At 37.1% G+C, this 19109-nt stretch overlaps 2 protein-coding genes and 1 long non-coding RNA gene across 5 annotated transcripts in view; 2 read left to right on the forward strand and 1 right to left on the reverse strand.

Moving 5' to 3' along the window:
- Positions 1-11866, forward strand: LOC122658392 (ras-related protein RABG3f). 2 transcript variants are annotated; one of them, XM_043853331.1, is made up of 8 exons: positions 1-214; positions 543-569; positions 720-819; positions 9111-9257; positions 9599-9679; positions 9759-9904; positions 11550-11641; positions 11766-11866. In XM_043853331.1, exons 1-7 carry the CDS (start codon positions 162-164, stop codon positions 11614-11616), a joined length of 621 nt encoding a protein of 206 aa, XP_043709266.1. In that variant the 5' UTR covers positions 1-161; the 3' UTR covers positions 11617-11641; positions 11766-11866. The 2 variants fall into 2 exon arrangements, with proteins under 2 accessions (XP_043709266.1, XP_043709265.1); XM_043853330.1 differs by having other exon boundaries at positions 11550-11866.
- LOC122658393 overlaps positions 11539-19109 on the reverse strand; it is a 9956-nt gene continuing 2385 nt past the window's right edge. Inside the window, exons 2-3 of the long non-coding RNA XR_006332436.1 lie at positions 16204-16216; positions 11539-11648 (exon numbers count right to left, since the gene is read on the reverse strand). This is a non-coding gene — a long non-coding RNA (uncharacterized LOC122658393). The remainder of the gene's footprint in view (positions 11649-16203; positions 16217-19109) is intronic.
- Positions 17041-19109, forward strand: part of LOC122658388 (protein ESSENTIAL FOR POTEXVIRUS ACCUMULATION 1-like) — an 18044-nt gene continuing 15975 nt past the window's right edge. For both annotated transcript variants that reach the window (XM_043853320.1, XM_043853321.1), the window contains exon 1: positions 17041-17217. In XM_043853320.1, coding sequence (XP_043709255.1) covers positions 17148-17217 — 70 coding nt within the window. In that variant the 5' untranslated portion in view covers positions 17041-17147. The remainder of the gene's footprint in view (positions 17218-19109) is intronic.

The following is a 19109-nucleotide window of genomic DNA, read 5'->3' on the forward strand; positions in this document are numbered from 1 at the left end:
AAAAAACAAAAAAATAAAAAGACCGTAAAATTTTAGAGCGACGGACCTCCGACTAAGCAAGAAATAAGACGAAACCCAAAAGAATCCCCAAGTTTCTAAGATCCGTAAAGAAAGAACAGAGCAGAAACCAAGAGAACAAAAAGTCCAGGGAAGTCCGAGCAATGCCTTCCCGAAGAAGAGCTCTTCTGAAGGTCATAATCCTCGGTGACAGCGGGTTAGTAAGATTTGATCTTTCTTTGTTTTTTGGTCATTTCGTTGTTTCTCCATTTCTGGTTTGATCGCCATTTCTAGGGTTTTTCTGACGAACCAGGTGGATCTGTTGAGATCTTACATTAGGTAATTGTGAATTTAATTTCTGGAAGCTCAATTTAGTTTCGGGATATTGAACTGGTTCAGTAGTTGATGCACAGAGAAGTTTTTTTTTTTTTTTTGGTCTTTAATTGCTTCTTTCAGTTCAACAATTGTTTTATATACCTTACTATTATATTACTTCGTTGGTTGATATTCTTTTCTTTGGGCTTTGTATTTCATGTGATTTGCAGGGTTGGAAAGACCTCCTTGATGAATCAGTATCCTTCAGTCTAACCTGTTTGTCAATATCAGAAGACTTTTTAACTTTACTCTTGCCTCCTGGACTAAAAAAATTAGAGAAAGCTTGCTTTTCCTTTTAAACTTACGTATACAGCTCATTTTTGTTTCTCTTGATGGTTCACCTTTAGATATGTTAATAAGAAGTTTAGCAATCAGTACAAGGCAACCATTGGGGCCGACTTTCTAACAAAGGAAGTGCAGTTTGAAGATAGACTCTTCACTTTACAGGTTAGTGATCTAGTGTTGCTAAGTTAAATGGCGCTGAAACTTCTTAGAATCTTTTGCATGAAAATGGCAAACTCTGACAGATGTCCTTCGTCTCAATCAGGCTGTATTTTTTGTTGGCAATTTTTTTTTTTAATTATTGAGGGAAGATTGTGCCTTGAACTTGGGCTCCCTTTTGTTGTGTCGTAGTTGGTGAACCATTTAAATAGGTGGGCTATTTATGTTTTGACTTCCAATGAATGAAAGTCACATCATAGTTTGGAAATTTTGTGATTCAAATCCTCTCGAATTTCCTGCTGTACTGCATATGCTTACATTACCTGATTCTTTCTTGTACTTAGTGAAGCTTGTGAATCATGCTGAAGGGATGCTGCTAATTTTTTTGATCAGTTTAAGTTCATCCCATATGAGTTTCTAAGCTGCCATATTGTTCTATGGGTCTATCTGCATTTTTGCTGTTAAATAAAGTGGGATAGCTCACGAAATACCACTTGAGGTAATGTAATACTTATTTAAAAGAATAAAACATTACCGAAACAGAATCGAAAAAACAGAGGAACAAAAATCCATATTAAGGAGAAAACTCATAACAGAATCAGATCAAAAGTTGGACGGATGGACCTATAAACTGGATCGAGTTCTCCTAATTCAGTAAGGAACCTTTGCTGAAAATTTCAGATTGATCTTACAGTTCGATCTGAATTTACGGGCTACTCCTAGTACCACTAGGATTGGGGTAAAATAGTCAAACTAGAATTCAGATTAAAGAACAACGTGCAGGATTATTAAACTCAAGAGAATATCAATGTATGGTAATAATTTCAGACTGAACAGAATAGAAGATAACCTTTAATGAATTCAAGTTTCAAGTCCTTAAAGCAATCCTTCTTGGTATAGGACTTTATGAATCAACCAACAGATTATGGAAGGTTGCAATATCAATAGAAGAATTCTGAAATCGTAACTTAGATTGGGAATATGAAGCTCCCAAAATCTAACGATCCTAGTAAGAATAGGACTGAAGAATTGTAAATCAGAATATGGAAGCAATTGCAGGAAATAAGATGGTAGAACAATACCCTAATGTAGACAAGAGCAAGAACAATTGCACCCGAGCTTCCCAGCGCAAGTTGTTGACTGGATTCACACGAATTAGACCTTGATTTCACAAGGAAGAGCATACCACGATAGGCATCAAAGGCAAAGCTTCTCATTAATCAAAATTAGTGTACAATGCTTGGACCTCCTTATAAACTTATATAGAAAACTCAAAAACAGACTCCAACACTAAAAAGAAAAGGCCTGACCCAATCCTTAAGGTAGGTAACCTAATTTGACAAGAAAACTAAAATAATAAAGGAAACTAACTCAAAACAGGACTGCACGTATAGAATCCTAATCCCGCTCAACTAAAACACTTACATCAAAAACAGTAAACTCAGCCTTACTCCAATTTAATGGGGTCGGCTACATAAATCCAAACAAAACAAAGTAGGGAAGACTTTGGTCTAAACAGGAAAAAAAAAAAGGGAGGGGGAATGAAGAGATGGGAAAAGGGGTATGGGAATGGGGATGAGATGGGAAATGAAAAATGGAAAATGGAAAATGACATCTGGAAGATGGAAAATAAATGAAAAATGAAAGCTGAAAGGTGAAAAATGAAAGTGGCTCTACGCTTGTACCCAACTAAAACACTAAATAACAATTAAAATAAAGAAATAAAGACACTTACTTAACTAATCCTGTATGCCACTATGCCTAGCCTCTACCCCTATTATATTATAGGTCCGTTAAAGTGGCTCATTACAATGAAAACACATGGGATCAAAGGCCCAACACATACATAACCCAACCCAAATCTTATTTCTAATAAAATAAGCCCATTTAGGTGATTTAACTACATCATGGGGTTCAACCCCAAAACTTACGCTATTAACTAGAGATAGTCCAATGGTCCATGAAGACACATCCAAGATCCTAGATAATTGATGCAATTAACTAGAGATAGTTCAATGGTCTATGAGGACACATCCAAGGTCCTAGATAACTGATGCGGCATTTTAACTCTAAAACTCCCAAGTCCCAACATCTCAACAAATGAGTGAATTATTACCTGCTTTTTGGGTCGAGTTATATCATTCATATAGTAATTTGATAATTTGAAGTTGTCTAAATTTCTGTGTTCCACTCAGTCCAACTTACTGTGGAGAAAAAGTGTTTTGTTGTTTCAAAAGCTTTGTGGTAGCACTTAAAAAAGAAGAAGTTATAATGGGATTGAAGCTAAAACTCCGTATGTGAAATATCGTTTAAATTTCAAAGCTCTACACATCATTACTTTGCTATTTTGATACCTGTTCATATTTGGTTGTTTGCACAGGTACTTTGTGATTTTCTTATTTGAGATGTTTTGTGATCCTTAATTAAGATGTAGGAACAGTATTAGGGGCAGAAATGAATACTTGATTTTGTTAATGGAAATTCTTGTTTGCACTTCTTGATCACCAAACATAAGAGCCTCTATTATGATTGGTTTCTCAGCACATAGCAATTGATGGTAGCCTTTCATGTATTAACATAGGTAAGACATGAAGAGATTTGAAGAGATTTTTTTTTCTATCCCTCACGACCATTTAAAGATGCCTAGGGATAAAACTGGAAAGTGAAGAGCTTTATTTTCTCATATATGTTTGATGTTCGGTTTTCGTGCTCTCTCTCTCTCTCATGTGTTTGCTTCTTGTGCGCATGTGTAGGTATAAATTACCCGTGGGATCCATGCGAACCAATTCTCGCAAGGTTCTAGTAATGTACCCACTCATGTCGAAAGAGAGTAAATGAGTAAAAGGAGTCGCCACCTAGATAAGGGTCTAGGACCCATAATTGTCTCTCCTTTTCAAGGGAGTGAAAGAACTCCAATGGATGGTTGTGGCCTGCCCACATTTCTGGTCAAATGTCAAGTTATGGACTGAGAAGGTGTTAGCCACCCAGTCCGCCCAGCTGAAAGCCGGTCTCCTTCTATTTAGACCAATCCTACTAACTAGTCCAATGCTAGGTCACTGGGTGATAAAATCCTAAACTAGGTCACTAGGTAATGAAAGCGAGTAAATTACACTGAGCATGCATCATTATCTATGCTAAGATACATTACGTTAATTCACCAAAAAAACAAGGAGGTACATTACGTTAATTACATTTTTTTACTTTAATTAAAAAAACATGCTAAATGGTTAATTAAGTGCATTATTGATCCCTAATGAAACTAATTACCTGTGATTATGATTTAAACTATTGATTAATTATATGCATCATGAAGTCCTAATTAATCTAATTTATCTTTATTATAACTAGACCTAAGATTTGTTACACACATTATGAGGACCTAATTAATCTAATTATTTGAAGACTTTTAATTAATTATACACTAATTAACTAATGAACTACGCTAACTATGAACTTAATTATACCAAGTGTGTTATACTAACAAATCTGGTTTTTAATATCAATTACGGGGTTACTCTTTCATGGCAACCCTCTTACAAATTGGATTATTTCTCCCAATTCTTGAATTGCCATTTGTGGTAAGGGAAGGATTCTATATATAGCGAATGTTTCGAAGGAAAAACTTCCCCTTGCTCTGTGAGGGACTAAAAACGGTAAGCTTTTGGTGCAAAAAGGGAAAGTTCCTTTTGGCACCCTGGAGCTCCCTAAATTGAATCTTTTGGATGGAAACCTTGTTTGAAATTTATTCCGTGGGTAACTTTGAGAGGGTGTAACTTTTGATCCAAATGTATGACTTCGATGTGCGATATATCGTTGGAAATCTCGTTCAGAGCACTTTCCAATGATGTGGGAACCAAGCACAACTTTGACTGGCAACTTTACTGAAAAAAGTGCAATAAGTAGTGATGCTTTCCTGTCATTGGGGAACCAGTGACCAATTTGCGCCGTTCTCGCTCCAATGTTTAATGCTTGGTCTTTAATGATAAAAAACACGTAACCACATCGTTGTAACCAGTTTCGAAAATCGTTTTCCATTAAAATGTGTACAAGGGTTTTCTCCCAAAATTGAGCTTCTTTAAGAGTAAGTCATCGATTACATAGTAGTCTCCTAGTGTCATCATCGTTGTGGTGGTGACAAAATTAGGTGTCTACAACATGCCCCTAAGGTTGCCTTTGACAATAGTTTTTTTATCTTTTAGTTGGTGATATCTTTTTTTTTTTTCTAATACGAGCATAACATATGAAGGATCAATTTTAGCATAAGCATGGTATGGAATTTGGAAATGTACCACACTACTTCCTTAAACCCCATTTATTTGTCAGAATTTGGACTTGGAAAAAGCCTATGACTGAGTTCCTAGAGATTTAATCCAAGCATACTCTGGCGAAAAGAGGAGTGCCGAGTAAATATGTGCAAGTAATTAATGATATGTATGAGGGTGTGGTAACTAGTGTAAGATCAGCGGGAGGGCAAGCCAAGGAATTCCCAATTATGGTTGGGTTACATCAGGGATCCGCCTTAAATCCTTATCTATTTGCGCTTATCATGGATGAGCTAACCAAGAGCATTCAAGACAAGGTCCCATGGTGTATGCGCTTCGCCGACAATATTATTCTAGTAGATGAGACAAAAGAAGGGATTAACGCTAAGTTAGAGTTTTGGAGATCAACCTTGGAAACAAGAGGCCTTAAGATTAGTAGAACGAAGACGGAGTATATGATGTGTAATTTTAGTCACAATATGATGGATACTGATATAGTGTGAATTGAGGAACGAGAGGTACCGCAAAGTGACTATTTTAGATATCTAGGGTCTATCATAAATAAAGAAGGTGACATAGAGGATGATGTTTCACAGAGAATTAAAGTGGGATGGATGAAGTGGAGAGGTGCGTCCGGAGTGTTGTGTGACCGACGTATTCCTTTAAAGCTTACAGGAAAATTCTATAGGACTGTTGTTCGACCGGCCATGATGTATGGGACAGAATGTTGGGCAGTTAAGAAATGTCATATTGATAAGCTTCGTGTAGCAGAGATGAGGATGTTAAGATGGATGTGTGGAAAAACAAGGAAGGATAAAGTATGGAATGAACTTATTAGATCGGACTTGGGAGTAACCCCGATCAATGACAAACTACTAGAGAGTCATTTAAGGTGGTATGGTCATATTCAACAGAGACCTAGTGACGCCCCAATGAGGAGGAGTGATATGATCCCGAGTGAAGGAGCTAAAAGAGCTAGGGGCCAACCTAAAATGACCATAGAGAAGTGGTGAAGAAGGACATGTATAGGTTAGGGCTTGTTACAAGTATGACCTCGGACAGAGCCTACTGGAGGTCAAGGATCCATGTCGCAGACCCCATTTAGCTGAGATTTTCCTGATGGGTTGGACTCATGGTACTAAATCTTGTTTCGTTTCGATGTTTCGGTCTGACCAAAATTTCTAGTCGAAATATGGTATTTTTCTGTGGGTGTAAAATGCCAAAAAATGACCGAGATTTCTGAAATTTTCGAAACGAGATTACCAAAATTACTGAGATTTTCGAAATTTCTGAAACGAGATGACCAAAATTTCATCGAAATATTTGAAATATTGCATTTTTTCATATCGGACTTGCGTTTCGTTTCGGACAGGGCGAGATACTCGAAATATTCGATATCTCGACCGAAATTTCTCAAGTTTTAGTACTATGGTTGGACTATGCCTCTTTCCTCCTCTTACTATCCTTTTCCTTTTTCATCTCTCTTTTCCCATCTTTTCTTTCCTTTTTTTTGGGGGGGGGTTAAATCTATGTTTTCCATATTTTGTTTTTTGTTTTTTGTTTTGTTTGGATCCATGTAGCCAACCCCATTAAGTTGGGATAAGGCTGAGTTTGTTGTTGTTGTTAGGAATGGATAGTGAAGGAAATTCTGACAACTTTCTAGTGATTTTTTTTAAAGTTTAACTAAATGGTTGAAACAGTTTGGTTTGGGTTAAACAGTTTAACTAAACGGTCCCAATTTTAAAACCAAAACTGCACCATTTATTAAACGGTTTCACAGTTTCGGTGTAAACGGTTTCGGTTTGATTTTGACATCCTTAGCCGGGCGGTTGCTTGGTGCCTAACGCCTTCGCAATCCGTAGCCTGAAACTTACCCAGAGATCTAGGGCAGACCAGCCATTGATTCTTGGAATTAATTTAGCGCACTTCCTGTGAAGGAGGGACACCGTTTATGGGTCTTAGACCCCAAATTTAGGTGGCGACTCCCGTTCTGTTGTTTTTCCCTCCGAGGGTGTGACACAGACCGGATGATTTCCATCCATCGCACCTACAATAGCAACTCTGCTGGAGATAACACATTTCTCCATCCTCCCATTTGGGTGTGCCCAGTGGATTTTTATCCCGCACACCTACAGTCCCAGAACATATGGGACCCACTCTCCCAAACTTTCCCACCTCACACTCTTCAACAACCAAACAGGGCCTTAGTGTTAGGGGAGGAGAGTGCATTTAAGGAAATTGTGAATACACCTATTCCATAATTTTTGTTTAGAAAATTTGCAAAATTTAGGTGATCCTTTCTTGGCTGCTGGTGGCTGGCTTTGGCTTCTGATTGTTGCTGCAGTTTCTAGTGGCTTTTATGTTTTCTGTTTAGTCAGCGGGATATTGGTCTCCCTTTTGGACGCCCACTCCCCCCCCCCCCTTGTTGCTGTTACCTTTTGTGGCTCTTCTGATGTCCTCAGAAGTTTTCTCCTGTCTTCTTTATTTTTCTTCTCTCTCAATCTTCTTCTATTAAAATTTTGTTGCTGGTTAAAAAGAATAACGTTGTTGAGGTTTTGAAAATATTTTGATACAATAATATTCACTAAGAGCCCACAGAAAATCATTTTTTACGAGGACAGACGATCGAATTAGTTGACAATTATGAATCACTTTCCTGAAACAAGACTGGACACTATAGCCATTGTCAATCATGCTAGATTTTTACCTCATATCATCCCTCTGTTAGTTAGAATCTATAAATGAATAGATTCAAGCAATGAAACAAGAATCACAGCAAGGGAAAGAGGAAGTAGAGAAGAGACGAGAGAAAGAAGAAGAGAGTTGGGAGAGAATCGATTATGTGTGTTGAGTGATTCTCAACACACATATTAGCTTTCATTAATTAACTTCCATAAATTACACAGACCTCCCTAGGGAGGTTAATGGAAATAAGAAAAAGAAAGAAGAAAATCAAGAAATACAACTTAGTCATGTCTTATAACAAGACAGTGGCAGAACTACCCTTATACAAAATATTCTAACAACTCTAATCCTATTAGGTGCTGGTCTCCTTCTTCCTATCATGTGGGCAGGACTCCCCATTTGCAACCATTTCTCAACTAAAGATATGTTAAAGAATAAGAATGAGTGTTTTAACTATCTACCTGTCAACTACGTTCATTTAGCAAGAGATGAAAGAAAAAAATGTATCATAGGAAGAAAAGAAAAGTTGTAAAATGTGAAATTTTCTCATAGGTGTTTCATGTTTGGTTGACAAAAAAAATAAAAATAAATAAAAAGTGAAATTTATTGCATGAGAAGTTCACACCTGATGTTATGGTGATTCAAAGCATGAAAGAGAGAATTTTTAGACTTCTTCTTTATTTTTCTATCCAAACAAACATAGCCTTCTTCCATTCTATCTCAAACAAACATAGTTTAATATTTCAAAGTCTAGTTTTTTTTTTTTTTTTTTGGCCCTTTTCTGGGGTGACTGAGGGTGGAGGATTCTGAGCCTTGGAGATGGCCAAGAATCAGGATGGATGTACGCCATCTAGATGCTCAAATCAATGCCTTACTATTAGATCTGTTGAAGCTCATGGGAACTTATCTGAACAAGTCAACTATGGTTCTTATCATCCAATTTGAGCCACAGCCTAGATGGAAAAAAGCAATTCAGACTTCAGACCAATGCTTGAGCTTTTTGCTCTTGCATATACTCCAGGGTCCAGCCACCGGTTTTTTATCCTAGATGTTATTCTTCATGTTCTTCCTTTAAGGCTTTGTATTTGACTTCATATAAAACTTCATGTTGAGTTACTGATCGTTTAAATGCATTTGTCAGTGTTCTCCTTTTGGTGTTTTACTTATTTGAGAGATAATCAAGCAGAACAGGAATATTAAGCTGTACCAACAGTTCTTTAATCAGATCCTAGGACCATAAGTCAAATGAACTACATCAAGAGGATTACAACTTCTAATTGTATTCTTCTAAAGTGGAATTTTTCTCATTGAAACTTTGATGTATCTGGGTCGATATTTTTGCTTTGGCAGATATGGGATACTGCTGGGCAGGAAAGATTTCAAAGCTTGGGTGTTGCTTTCTACCGTGGTGCAGATTGTTGTGTTCTTGTATATGATGTGAATGTGATGAAGTCATTCGAGAATTTGAACAATTGGAGGGAAGAATTTCTTATTCAGGTATATTATCATTATTGTTTTCATTGTCATCGTCATCATCATTGTTGTTGTAGTGATCGTTCTGGGATTGTTAGTGTGGGGGGAGGGCATTTTTTTGCTATATAACTGGACCTTTTTTCATTGTGTGGATGGTTATACATCCCAAAAATTTACAAAGCTATTAAGATATTAGACTTTTGTTTGGAGATGGATGGTCTTTGAAAGGAAGAATGTTTGCAGTTGTAGTTGTACCTTGATTGTGATCTGATAGAGTAACTGTTGCAAACTAGAACTCTCTAAACACTCAACCTTGTCCAAATTATATTCATAAGGAAGATGGAGCTGACATGGAAATCTTGCAGGCGAGCCCTTCAGACCCAGAAAATTTCCCATTTATTGTTTTGGGAAACAAGGTTGATGTGGATGGTGGAAACAGCAGAGTGGTAAGTCATTTATTTTCTTGAACTAGTTTCAGAAATTCTCTCCCCAATGTGAACATGTTGTTTCCATGCATTTCTCCAGGTTTCAGAGAAAAAGGCTCGAGCTTGGTGTGCCTCAAAGGGGAATATTCCGTACTTTGAGACCTCTGCAAAGGAGGGCTTTAATGTGGAAGAAGCTTTTCAATGCATAGCAAAGAATGCCCTGAAGAGCGGAGAGGAGGAAGAGATGTAAGTTGAAGCTCATCTATCGTCACATATGCAGATACATATAGACAAATATGCATATATGTGTGTGTTTGGACACCTTCATAAATTTGGTCTGATCAATTGGTTTGTTCACTTTGGAACAACTCAAGACAATCTAACTGGATAATTATTGGGCTCAGCCAATTGATTTCAAAATAACCTGCATGCTCAGTCTTGTGGCATGCCTCAATGTTTGGGCGTACCCGGTGCACGAGGCTCCCACCACTGCGGGGTCTGGGGAGGTTCATAATGTATGCAGCCTTACCCCTGTTTTGCACAGAGGCTGTTTCCAGAGACTCGAACCCGTGACCACTTGGTCACAATGGAGCAACCTAACCGTTGCACCAAGGTCCACCCTCTAATGTTTCTGCTTATTTATCACAGCTTTGGGGGTGTTCTTAATGCTTCTTCATTGGCACATGTGAAAGAGAGTAAAATTAAATTGGAAATTGTACAATGTGTTTATTGAGTTGGTAAGTTGACTGTATAGGTGCATGAGTATGTGCCTATTGTATTATGCATAATCATGAAGCTCTGATGCAAGGACAGCCCAGATGTATTGGCTGTGTCATGTACCAATTCATATTCACTTGTAAGAAAATGCTGCCTATTAAATTGCAAGGAAAAAAAAAATGATTTAAACATAATGATTCTCCTCATTCCTGCTCCCCATCTAGAGCTAATTGATGTTTTTCTAAAGTTCCAAATATTATCTTTTACTTAATTCTATTATAAGTGAACACTGTCATTGGCCTCTGGTATAAAAAAAGTTGTCATGTATTGGCTCAGGAAATCTCCCTGTTATAGGTTTTCTCGGGCATGGGGACATTCCTCTGAAATTCACAGTTGAAATTCTATGGATTCAATGCTTGAGTTAGTGAAAGGTGGTTCTGTTCTGATACGGTTATCTTTTCTCGAAGGATGACATGAATTGTGCTGCATGAGTTACTTACGTTGTTCTATCTGGCTTCAAACTGGAGTTGTATTTGAAAATATCTGTCTTTCTGAAAAATTTACAGGTGCTATTAGGGGAAAAAAATCTGAAAAATGAGTGATAGCAACAATAGTTGTCAAGGTGTTGCCTAGGCATCCAGGTGCCTTGGTCGCCTTGTTGGTTTTGCCTTGCTTCCAGGCCCCCACTAATGCCGGTCGCCTAGACACCGTGACAACTATGATAGCAACATTTAGAGATTCCTCACACTCAACTATAATGCATTTGCTTTTATTTTAGATGTTATTGTCATCATTTTTCTTATCTCTAATGTATTGATTTTTCTATGGACCTTGCTTGTAAAACTGTCTAAAGTACTAGAATTATTAACTCATTTATAAAATTACTGTATTCTTTTGACCTAAATTAGACTTCAATAGTGAAACAGGAATCATGTAGCCACCAACCCCATTAATTGGGAAAGGCTTAGGGAGTTTAGTATTTCATCATTCATAATAAGCCAGTCTAGATTGCTGGGTTTATTGGGGACCATGCATATAATTTCTAAATTGGATGTCTATAGTTTCAAGATTCACTGGAAGAAGACTGCCTTTTCTAGAATTTTTTGAACTAAGGCTGTGTGGTTGATACTGATGCCAATCTTTTCTAATTCTTGCACGCCCTGAACAATGACAGATACCTGCCAGACACCATTGATGTTGCAAGCGGGAGTCAGCAGAGGTCAACAGGGTGCGAGTGCTAGATATATTGGTCTGATTGTTAGTGAAGTATGTGCTTTGTTCACTCACTGCTGTCACGCGAGACATGAATGAGTGTTATCTATTGGTTTTTTGGATTTTTACCATTTTAATGTCTCCATTCAACTGTAACTGTAATGTACTGTTTGTGCAGGAAATAAACGTCTCTTAGTGCTTGCTTGGATTTGATTGTTTGATGACTCTGTGAATTCTTGTTTAGTTTAAAAGTTGCCACATTTGGCTATTATTTGAGTACTGTATGTTTCTAAGAAAATTGCATTTGGAAAAACTAGAGAAACAACATGCATGATTGCCTCCGATTAGAGCTCTGATTCTAGTGACTATTGACTAGTCCAATAGAAACTGAGACAGTAAATAGTTTTATTGGATACCATTGCCCCCACGTTGGGGACTTTGGAAAAACTACTCATTTGCTGGTGGTTCTAAGATCGGTGAAGTATCATGGTAAATTCGTTCTATTGTACTTGAGTTTTAGAAATAAATTAATTGATTCCATAATTCTTGAAGTTGGTTGGGTTCTTATTGGATGTAGTTAGACAAAGTTAAGAGATTTGTGGAGTTCTGGGTAGGTGGAACTTTTATTTGTTTGTCGAAGATATGGTCGAACTATAGGATATTTAGTTGCAAATTGAGTTTATTGACTGGAGTGGTTTGGCCATGTGCAATGAAGAGCAGGGCTTTCTAAGGACTAAGTATATAAAGGAGAAAGTAGAAGGCCCGAAGGAACACTACTTATTCTGAAGGCATTAGTGTCAATCCAGAACATAAGTGAGATTCAGTGATAAAGACTTGCCTCCATTAGATCTCAGTAATTCTTGTCCTGCTATTCTCCTGATCAACTCTTGGTGCAAGCTTTCTGGCGTTCTCTGATCTTCTCCAGTAAACACATGGTTCGGTAATGGCCAATAAAGAAGTTTGCTTTCTGGCCTTCAGTGTCTCTTACGAGATACAGTCTAGACTCTAGATGGCGATTGTTGTCGCAAAACTTTAAACCAAAACCCTTTATTACTTATCCTTAGTTACCAAGTTTGATAGGCAACTAACTTAACCACCTCAAATTAGCAAACACCCATATGGTGGTGTTGTGGTAATGGGGGACCAAAGAACCCAACATTCTTCCACTTGGCTCATATTGCCACATATTAACTAAATGTTGTGGGTTGCATTTGATGTACGCTATTACAGCCATACATTTAACATTCAAAACGAAAACTTCAACCCATGAATTATGGCGGTACATATTCAATATCTATTTTATTCCCTTCCATATATTACAATGAACTGTTATTTTCATTATAAATCCAAATGTGGTTAATTCCAAATTTTAGAGAATCAAACTGGGGATACAATCCTTGTTGTCCTTTATCTCAGAACTTAAGTTGCACAAACATAATAAATGACAGAAAATCTAAGGTTCATAATCAAGAACTATGTTTTTGATAAAACATAAAGATACAAAATGATCAACATAAGCCCGAATGTCCCACATGCCCCGCAAATACATTAGGTGGAAGCCCTGTAGTGAAACTGTAAAAGGGTCGGCTATCATCTCCTCGGCACCAATGTGCTATATTGACACACGATGATCATGAACGTCATCTTTTATAATAAAATATTTAATCTCTATGTGTCTACATTGACTCATAGAGCACGTGTTGTTAGAGAACCTTACTATTGCAGTGTTGTTACAAACTATCTGTATCAACTTCTCTGTAGACGGAATAATTTGGAGGTTACAAAATAGCCTAACCATGACTTGTAAGAGGCTGACTCATAGCATGCTTCCATTGTAGATGACAGTCTTTGATTGATTTACCCTTTTCCATGATTCTGGTCCTCCAACAAGCATAAAAATGTATTCTAGATTGGATATCTTTGTATCTCCACATCCAATGTAGTTTAAGTTGGAATAGTTAGTCAACTCAAAAATCATCAACACATCAATATGACAACATGTGATCCTTGGTGCCCTGAAGGTATCTCAACACCTTCTTCACTGCTTTCCAATTGGCATACCAGGATTCTTTTGGAATTTCCCCAATACTCCCACTATGAAGGTGATGTCTAGCCTTGTGCATACATCAGACTGACTATTGTAGACGAATATGAGTTACTATGCATTTCTTACTCCTTTAAGGTTGCTTTCAGACATTGTTCCAGACTAAGTCTATCTCCTTTAATAATAGAGGTTACACTTGGAGAACAATTCTTCATCTTAAAGCATTCTGGTATTCTTCACCACCTCTGTCTAATCATACAATGTCAATGATTTTTCTAGTCTGTTTCTCTACTTAGGCTACATGGATCTTTGCCCTCCAATTAACTCTATTCAAAGTCATACTTGATCCATGACCTAAACTCTACATGTCTTTCCTCACAATTTCTCATACGATCATTTTAGGTTTTCCCCTAGCTCTTTTAGTTCCTTCAATCTCAATCAAATCACACCTTCGTACTGAAGCATCCTAAGGCCTTGGTTGAACATGACCATGCCACCTCAAATGATTTTCTCGTAACTTATTATGTATCGGAGCCACTCCCAAATCAGCTTTAAGACGATCATTCCTAGTTTTGCCATTCATCCATCTCAACATCTTCATCTACGTTACATTGAGTTTATCTGTATGATGCTTCTGCCCAACATCCCACATCATACACCATAGTCGATCGTATGACTGTCTTATAAAATTTTTTCTATAAGTTTTAAAGGAATGTTGATCACACAACACTCTGGACGCATCTTTCCACTTCATCCATCATATTTTAATTCTCTATAAAACATCATCTCTATATACCTTCTTTATTTATGATTGAACCAAATACTTAAAATAATCACTTTGTAGAATCTCCCTCTCATCAATTTTCACCTCCTAATTATCCATCATAGTGTAACCAAAGTTACACACAAAATACTCCATCTTCGTTCTACTTATCTTAAAATCTTTTGATTCCAACGTTGATCTCCATAACTCCAACTTTGCTTTAATTCTTATTTTTGTTTTATTCATCAAAACAATATCATCAACAAAAAACATACAACGAGGAACCTCATATTGAATGTCTCTGGTTAAATCATCCATGATAGGTGCAAACAAATAAGGGCTTAAAGTTGATCCTTGATATAACCCAATTGTAATTGAAAATTCACTACTTTGACCCCCATAGGCCTCGTTTGGTTACAAGGAGACTTAAAGGGAAGGGAAGTGATATTTTCATACCTAAAAAAGAATTTTTTTATAATCATTACACCATATGATTATATAACTAACTCTAGATCATTCTATATGTAATTATTAAATTCCATTTTATTTTGCATTCAATTCCCTTTGGTTTATTGAGTAAATTATATGGGAGGTGCCCATTATTTGAGAAAAATACACCACAGATACCTCATTTTTTTAAATGAACGTTTGTGGTCTAAACAAGTTTAAAACTAGTTTGGCTTATCTAACCAAATGGATTTTACAATATTATCCTTTACTCAACACGATGACTGTTCCACTTTCAATCACGTAGTTCCACGGCATAGAGCTAAAGCCAGGGGGTAATGGAGGAAATCCAATGGCACTCTCTCTCCTACCTGATTTAACGATTGTTCATCGTCTTCTATATTAGGGTTTGAAATTTAAGACTGAAGACGAGAAGGGTCTCCCTGCTTCAGTGAGCAAGTTTCCCTGTTACTGTGTGTTTGTTTACAACGAACGTAGCTCCTATGATGCTCGCAATTTTTGTTTCACCTCTGTGTTGCGTTCCGTTCTCGGCGTCTTGGGATAATTTTAGTTCTTGTTTCGTTTCTGTGCTTTCTTGATTTATTTCTTCTAGATCTGTCTGTCGGTTTTTGTTTTCAGATCTAGTTTAGTTTAGTTTTTTTTTTTTCTTCCGTTTTTCACCTTTCTTGTTTCTTGCTTGCTCTGCTCCGCCTTTGTCTTCAGTTTTCATTTTCGTCTGCGTGCCCTTGGTTTTCTTTTATTGGACTTTTTCAATAGATGAAAACAATGTCGATTTGATTAATTAAATTAAATTTTCTTAAACAGCACCTCCCTTGCCTTCAGTTAATGACATCCATTCCTTCTCAGCTCTTAATTACACTGAGAGACAGAGAGATATCAGAAATCCCAAACCTTGTCTTAGTTAATGACATCCATGATCAAGACACAAGATCCATTAATGCCGAATTATTACAATTACTTCTGGTGCAAAGAAGAAGAAGTGTTATTTGCAAGTGAGTTCTTTCCTGAATGCAAGGAATTCCTATCATTCTAAACCTTGCGTTGCTTCTGAAGCTGAAAAACCAGTCATGAGGACTAATCTAATGAAACCAGAGAGCACTTCAACAAAGACATGTGGTTTGAAAGTAGAGAACCCAGATAGTGCTCTATGTTCCAACCTAAATGCTGGTACAAATTTCTGATTCCTAGTTCAGGAAAGTAAGAGACAAGGGAGCCACTTTCATGGGTTCTCACTTCCCAACCCAGAGGATGGAGGAAGAGATTCCCTTGAAGTGAGAAAGACCCATTTCTCCCATTCTGGAGAATAGGATGAAGACTCAGACCGAGATTCCCAGGAATGACCAAGAAAGAAACCCTGAACTCGACGCGACGAAATCCTTCTCTTTTACCCTTGCTTTGTGAAAGAGAGGACGATGGACAACGAAACCCAAATGCCGGATTCCGACGGAAACCGTGAATCCAACTCTAGTAGCCCGTGATACAAATTGTCGTTTTTGATCTTTTGTCTTCGTCTTCTTCGTGGAACGGGACGTTGCTGACCTTAATATTCATGGAGATTATAGGATTTCTATTGCAAGACCGATTGTTTTCAGATTTAGATAATATTATAAAATTCATTTAATTAGATAAGTCAGATTAGCATTAAACTTGTTTAGATATCCCAAACGTCCAATTTCAAAAAAAGAGGTATCTGTGGTGTACTTTTCTCAAAGGGCACCTCCAATGTAATTTATCCGGTTTAAAATATAAAATAAAAGTTATATGTAAAACAACAAACAAAGATTAACCAGCGTGGATGTATTTAGGGTTAGACCCAGCAACCATCCAGAGCCAACACGCCCCACACGAATACGCACATCACCTACGTCCGTTACTCTTTGAGTACGGACTACCAACTAGATAGTCACCTTAACATGCGCCGTATACAAACCAGTGCGTAATGTACTCATGGGTAAGATATTAAGGTAAATGAAATTAGTCGACAAACGATAGATCAATAAAAAATAAAAAAAAAGAGAATATAACCTAAGGTGAGGACAACACTAACTCGGCTTATCACATAAGTGCTTTTGGTCAAACTATACCTCGAACTCCTCACTAACGTAAGCCGATTGGTGATATATTTTTCATCTATCGGCCTTTATCCTGTTAAGTGCCCCCAACTTACATTCTTCCCACCCCTTATTGCGTTCTTTGCACCCATCTTCGAACAAGCCGTCACTAAGAAAAGAGAAGGGTTTTCTCTGTTTGTGTCGGAGCTCATTTTTAACTCTCGTTGATCAATCATGGCTGACAGGAACAATGCTGATGCTCGTCATCACGTCTCTGTTAACTCTCCCCTGCAGATCACCAAAGGTGATTTTCAAATTCGTACCATGTTTGTCATCCTGTTTATTTTTATTTTTTTTGGTTCCTTCGTCGCATTCGCGGAGCTCGAAATTACTTTTTGAATCTTATGATTTATTCTTTATATGGAGTTTCAGATTAGAATCTCTCTCTCTCGCTTTTTTTTTTTGGTTGTTCATATTAAACCTGGCTACTTAATGAGATTTATAGCCTTGTTCTCCGCCAGCCCAACTAAAATTGAGATTATGACTTTGCTGGCATGTTGAGGTAACCGGTTGGAGTTTAATACTTGAAGCGAGTCTAGGTATTTAGGTTCTGTATTATCCTTCAGAGTTTATTTTTTAGAAATATAGAAAATTTCCAATTTCAGTGTAAATAGACAGGTACTGATCAGCTATACATTCATTACAGTTTCACTTATGTGCATAAATTTTTTTTTTAATTCTATATGCTTTCCTCTTTCATTTTTTTTTCTGTTGATCAGCTTATTTGTTATTGTGCTCTATGCACACTCACGCCTCGGTTGGAATGGATAACTGCCAGATTTCAGTATATTAATCTGAGACTCCCTTGTCAGATTCCCCCTACCAAGCCTCAAAATTTTGACATACTGATATTCCACTGTCAAATTTGCCATTTTTCTATCAAGTGTTCATCTTTTCATTCTTTCGTTCTCTATTCTTTTATTTTGTTTTTCTTTCCTAAATTATCTTTATCAAAAAAAAATTCTATCCTAAATCATGCATTGCTAGGGAACTCTCTATATTGGTGCCCCCTTTATCCACATCTATACTGGAGAATGTCTTAGAAAGCTGGGCAAAGACCAGTAGGTGGGTTATTTATCAAAGTGAAGTGTGGGTCTGAACCATCTATCAATAAAAAAAAAACAAAAGAACGAGAGGGTCTGTATCTTTTTTCTTTTTTAAAAAAAAATACAGATAGCAGCTTTATTATGAAGAATAAATAGAAAGATATGTCCCTTGAAGATGGGATAGTGGTCCAACCCAAAAAAAGAAGAAGATGGGATAGCGGTGATTCAATGTCACCACCAAAACTCTACAGAAATGCTATATTCTAGGTTACATCTCACAAAGGTTAACCATCGCCAAAACATTGATGTGTGAAACCATTCTCTGCTTTGGCAATTCATTTGTGGCTTCATTGACAGATCTTGTATGGGTCAGACCACTTTGTCTTACTGTGTAGTTTATTTTTATTTCTTAAATGAAACTTAATGACATCCTTCAGATATCTTGTTTGGTATTCCATCTTCCCAGTCTTTAGCTAAATGAAAGTGTTTCCATTTTCTGGAATCAGCTGCTGAGTTATTAGCCTTTTTGTAATCTCCTTAATCCTAGAATCTCGTATTGATCCTGTCTCATGAAACCATGTCATTTTGCTCACAAAATTTCAAGTCCAGGTTAGTTGGTGCATTAGCATCTTTGGTCACTGGTCAAAAAATTTAAATACTGTTTAACTTTTTGGCATGCCCCGACTGATGACTGTGTAACTGTATATTGGCTTAAACGAGTACTTGAACTATATGTGTATTGATTTTGGTGAGTCTTTTGTGTTGTCTTGATGGCGGCCACTTTGCACAAAAATGTCAAAGGTTAGGACCAACTCCAAATTCACCCCTCTCAGGACCTCACATAGGCAGGACCAGCACTGGGTAATTACCCTTTTTCATTGCATCTTTGTACTTAAAGCTAAGCCTATTATCATTCAAATCAATCGAGATGTTATAATTACGAGTCTGTCATATTCCTGATCCAAGGCATGGTTGCAGCACTTTGGAATGAAGGATTTATGGTGTGTGTGATTATGTGATTTGTTCACTTCTTTGTTTTTTAGTGCCATTTTAAGTCCTTGTACCATCCTTAAATTTGTGAATGAGACCT

The sequence above is a fragment of the Telopea speciosissima genome, chromosome 4 (assembly GCF_018873765.1).
Source record: "Telopea speciosissima isolate NSW1024214 ecotype Mountain lineage chromosome 4, Tspe_v1, whole genome shotgun sequence".
NCBI lineage: Eukaryota > Viridiplantae > Streptophyta > Magnoliopsida > Proteales > Proteaceae > Telopea > Telopea speciosissima.

Excerpts from the sequence above, each read along its gene's own strand:
- LOC122658392 (XM_043853330.1), top strand. The coding sequence starts at position 162 with ATGCCTTCCCGAAGAAGAGCTCTTCTGAAGGTCATAATCCTCGGTGAC. Across the intron at positions 820-9,110 it reads ATAGACTCTTCACTTTACAG|ATATGGGATACTGCTGGGCA; the intron begins GTTAGTGATCTA and ends TTGCTTTGGCAG. Across the intron at positions 9,680-9,758 it reads ATGGTGGAAACAGCAGAGTG|GTTTCAGAGAAAAAGGCTCG; the intron begins GTAAGTCATTTA and ends GCATTTCTCCAG.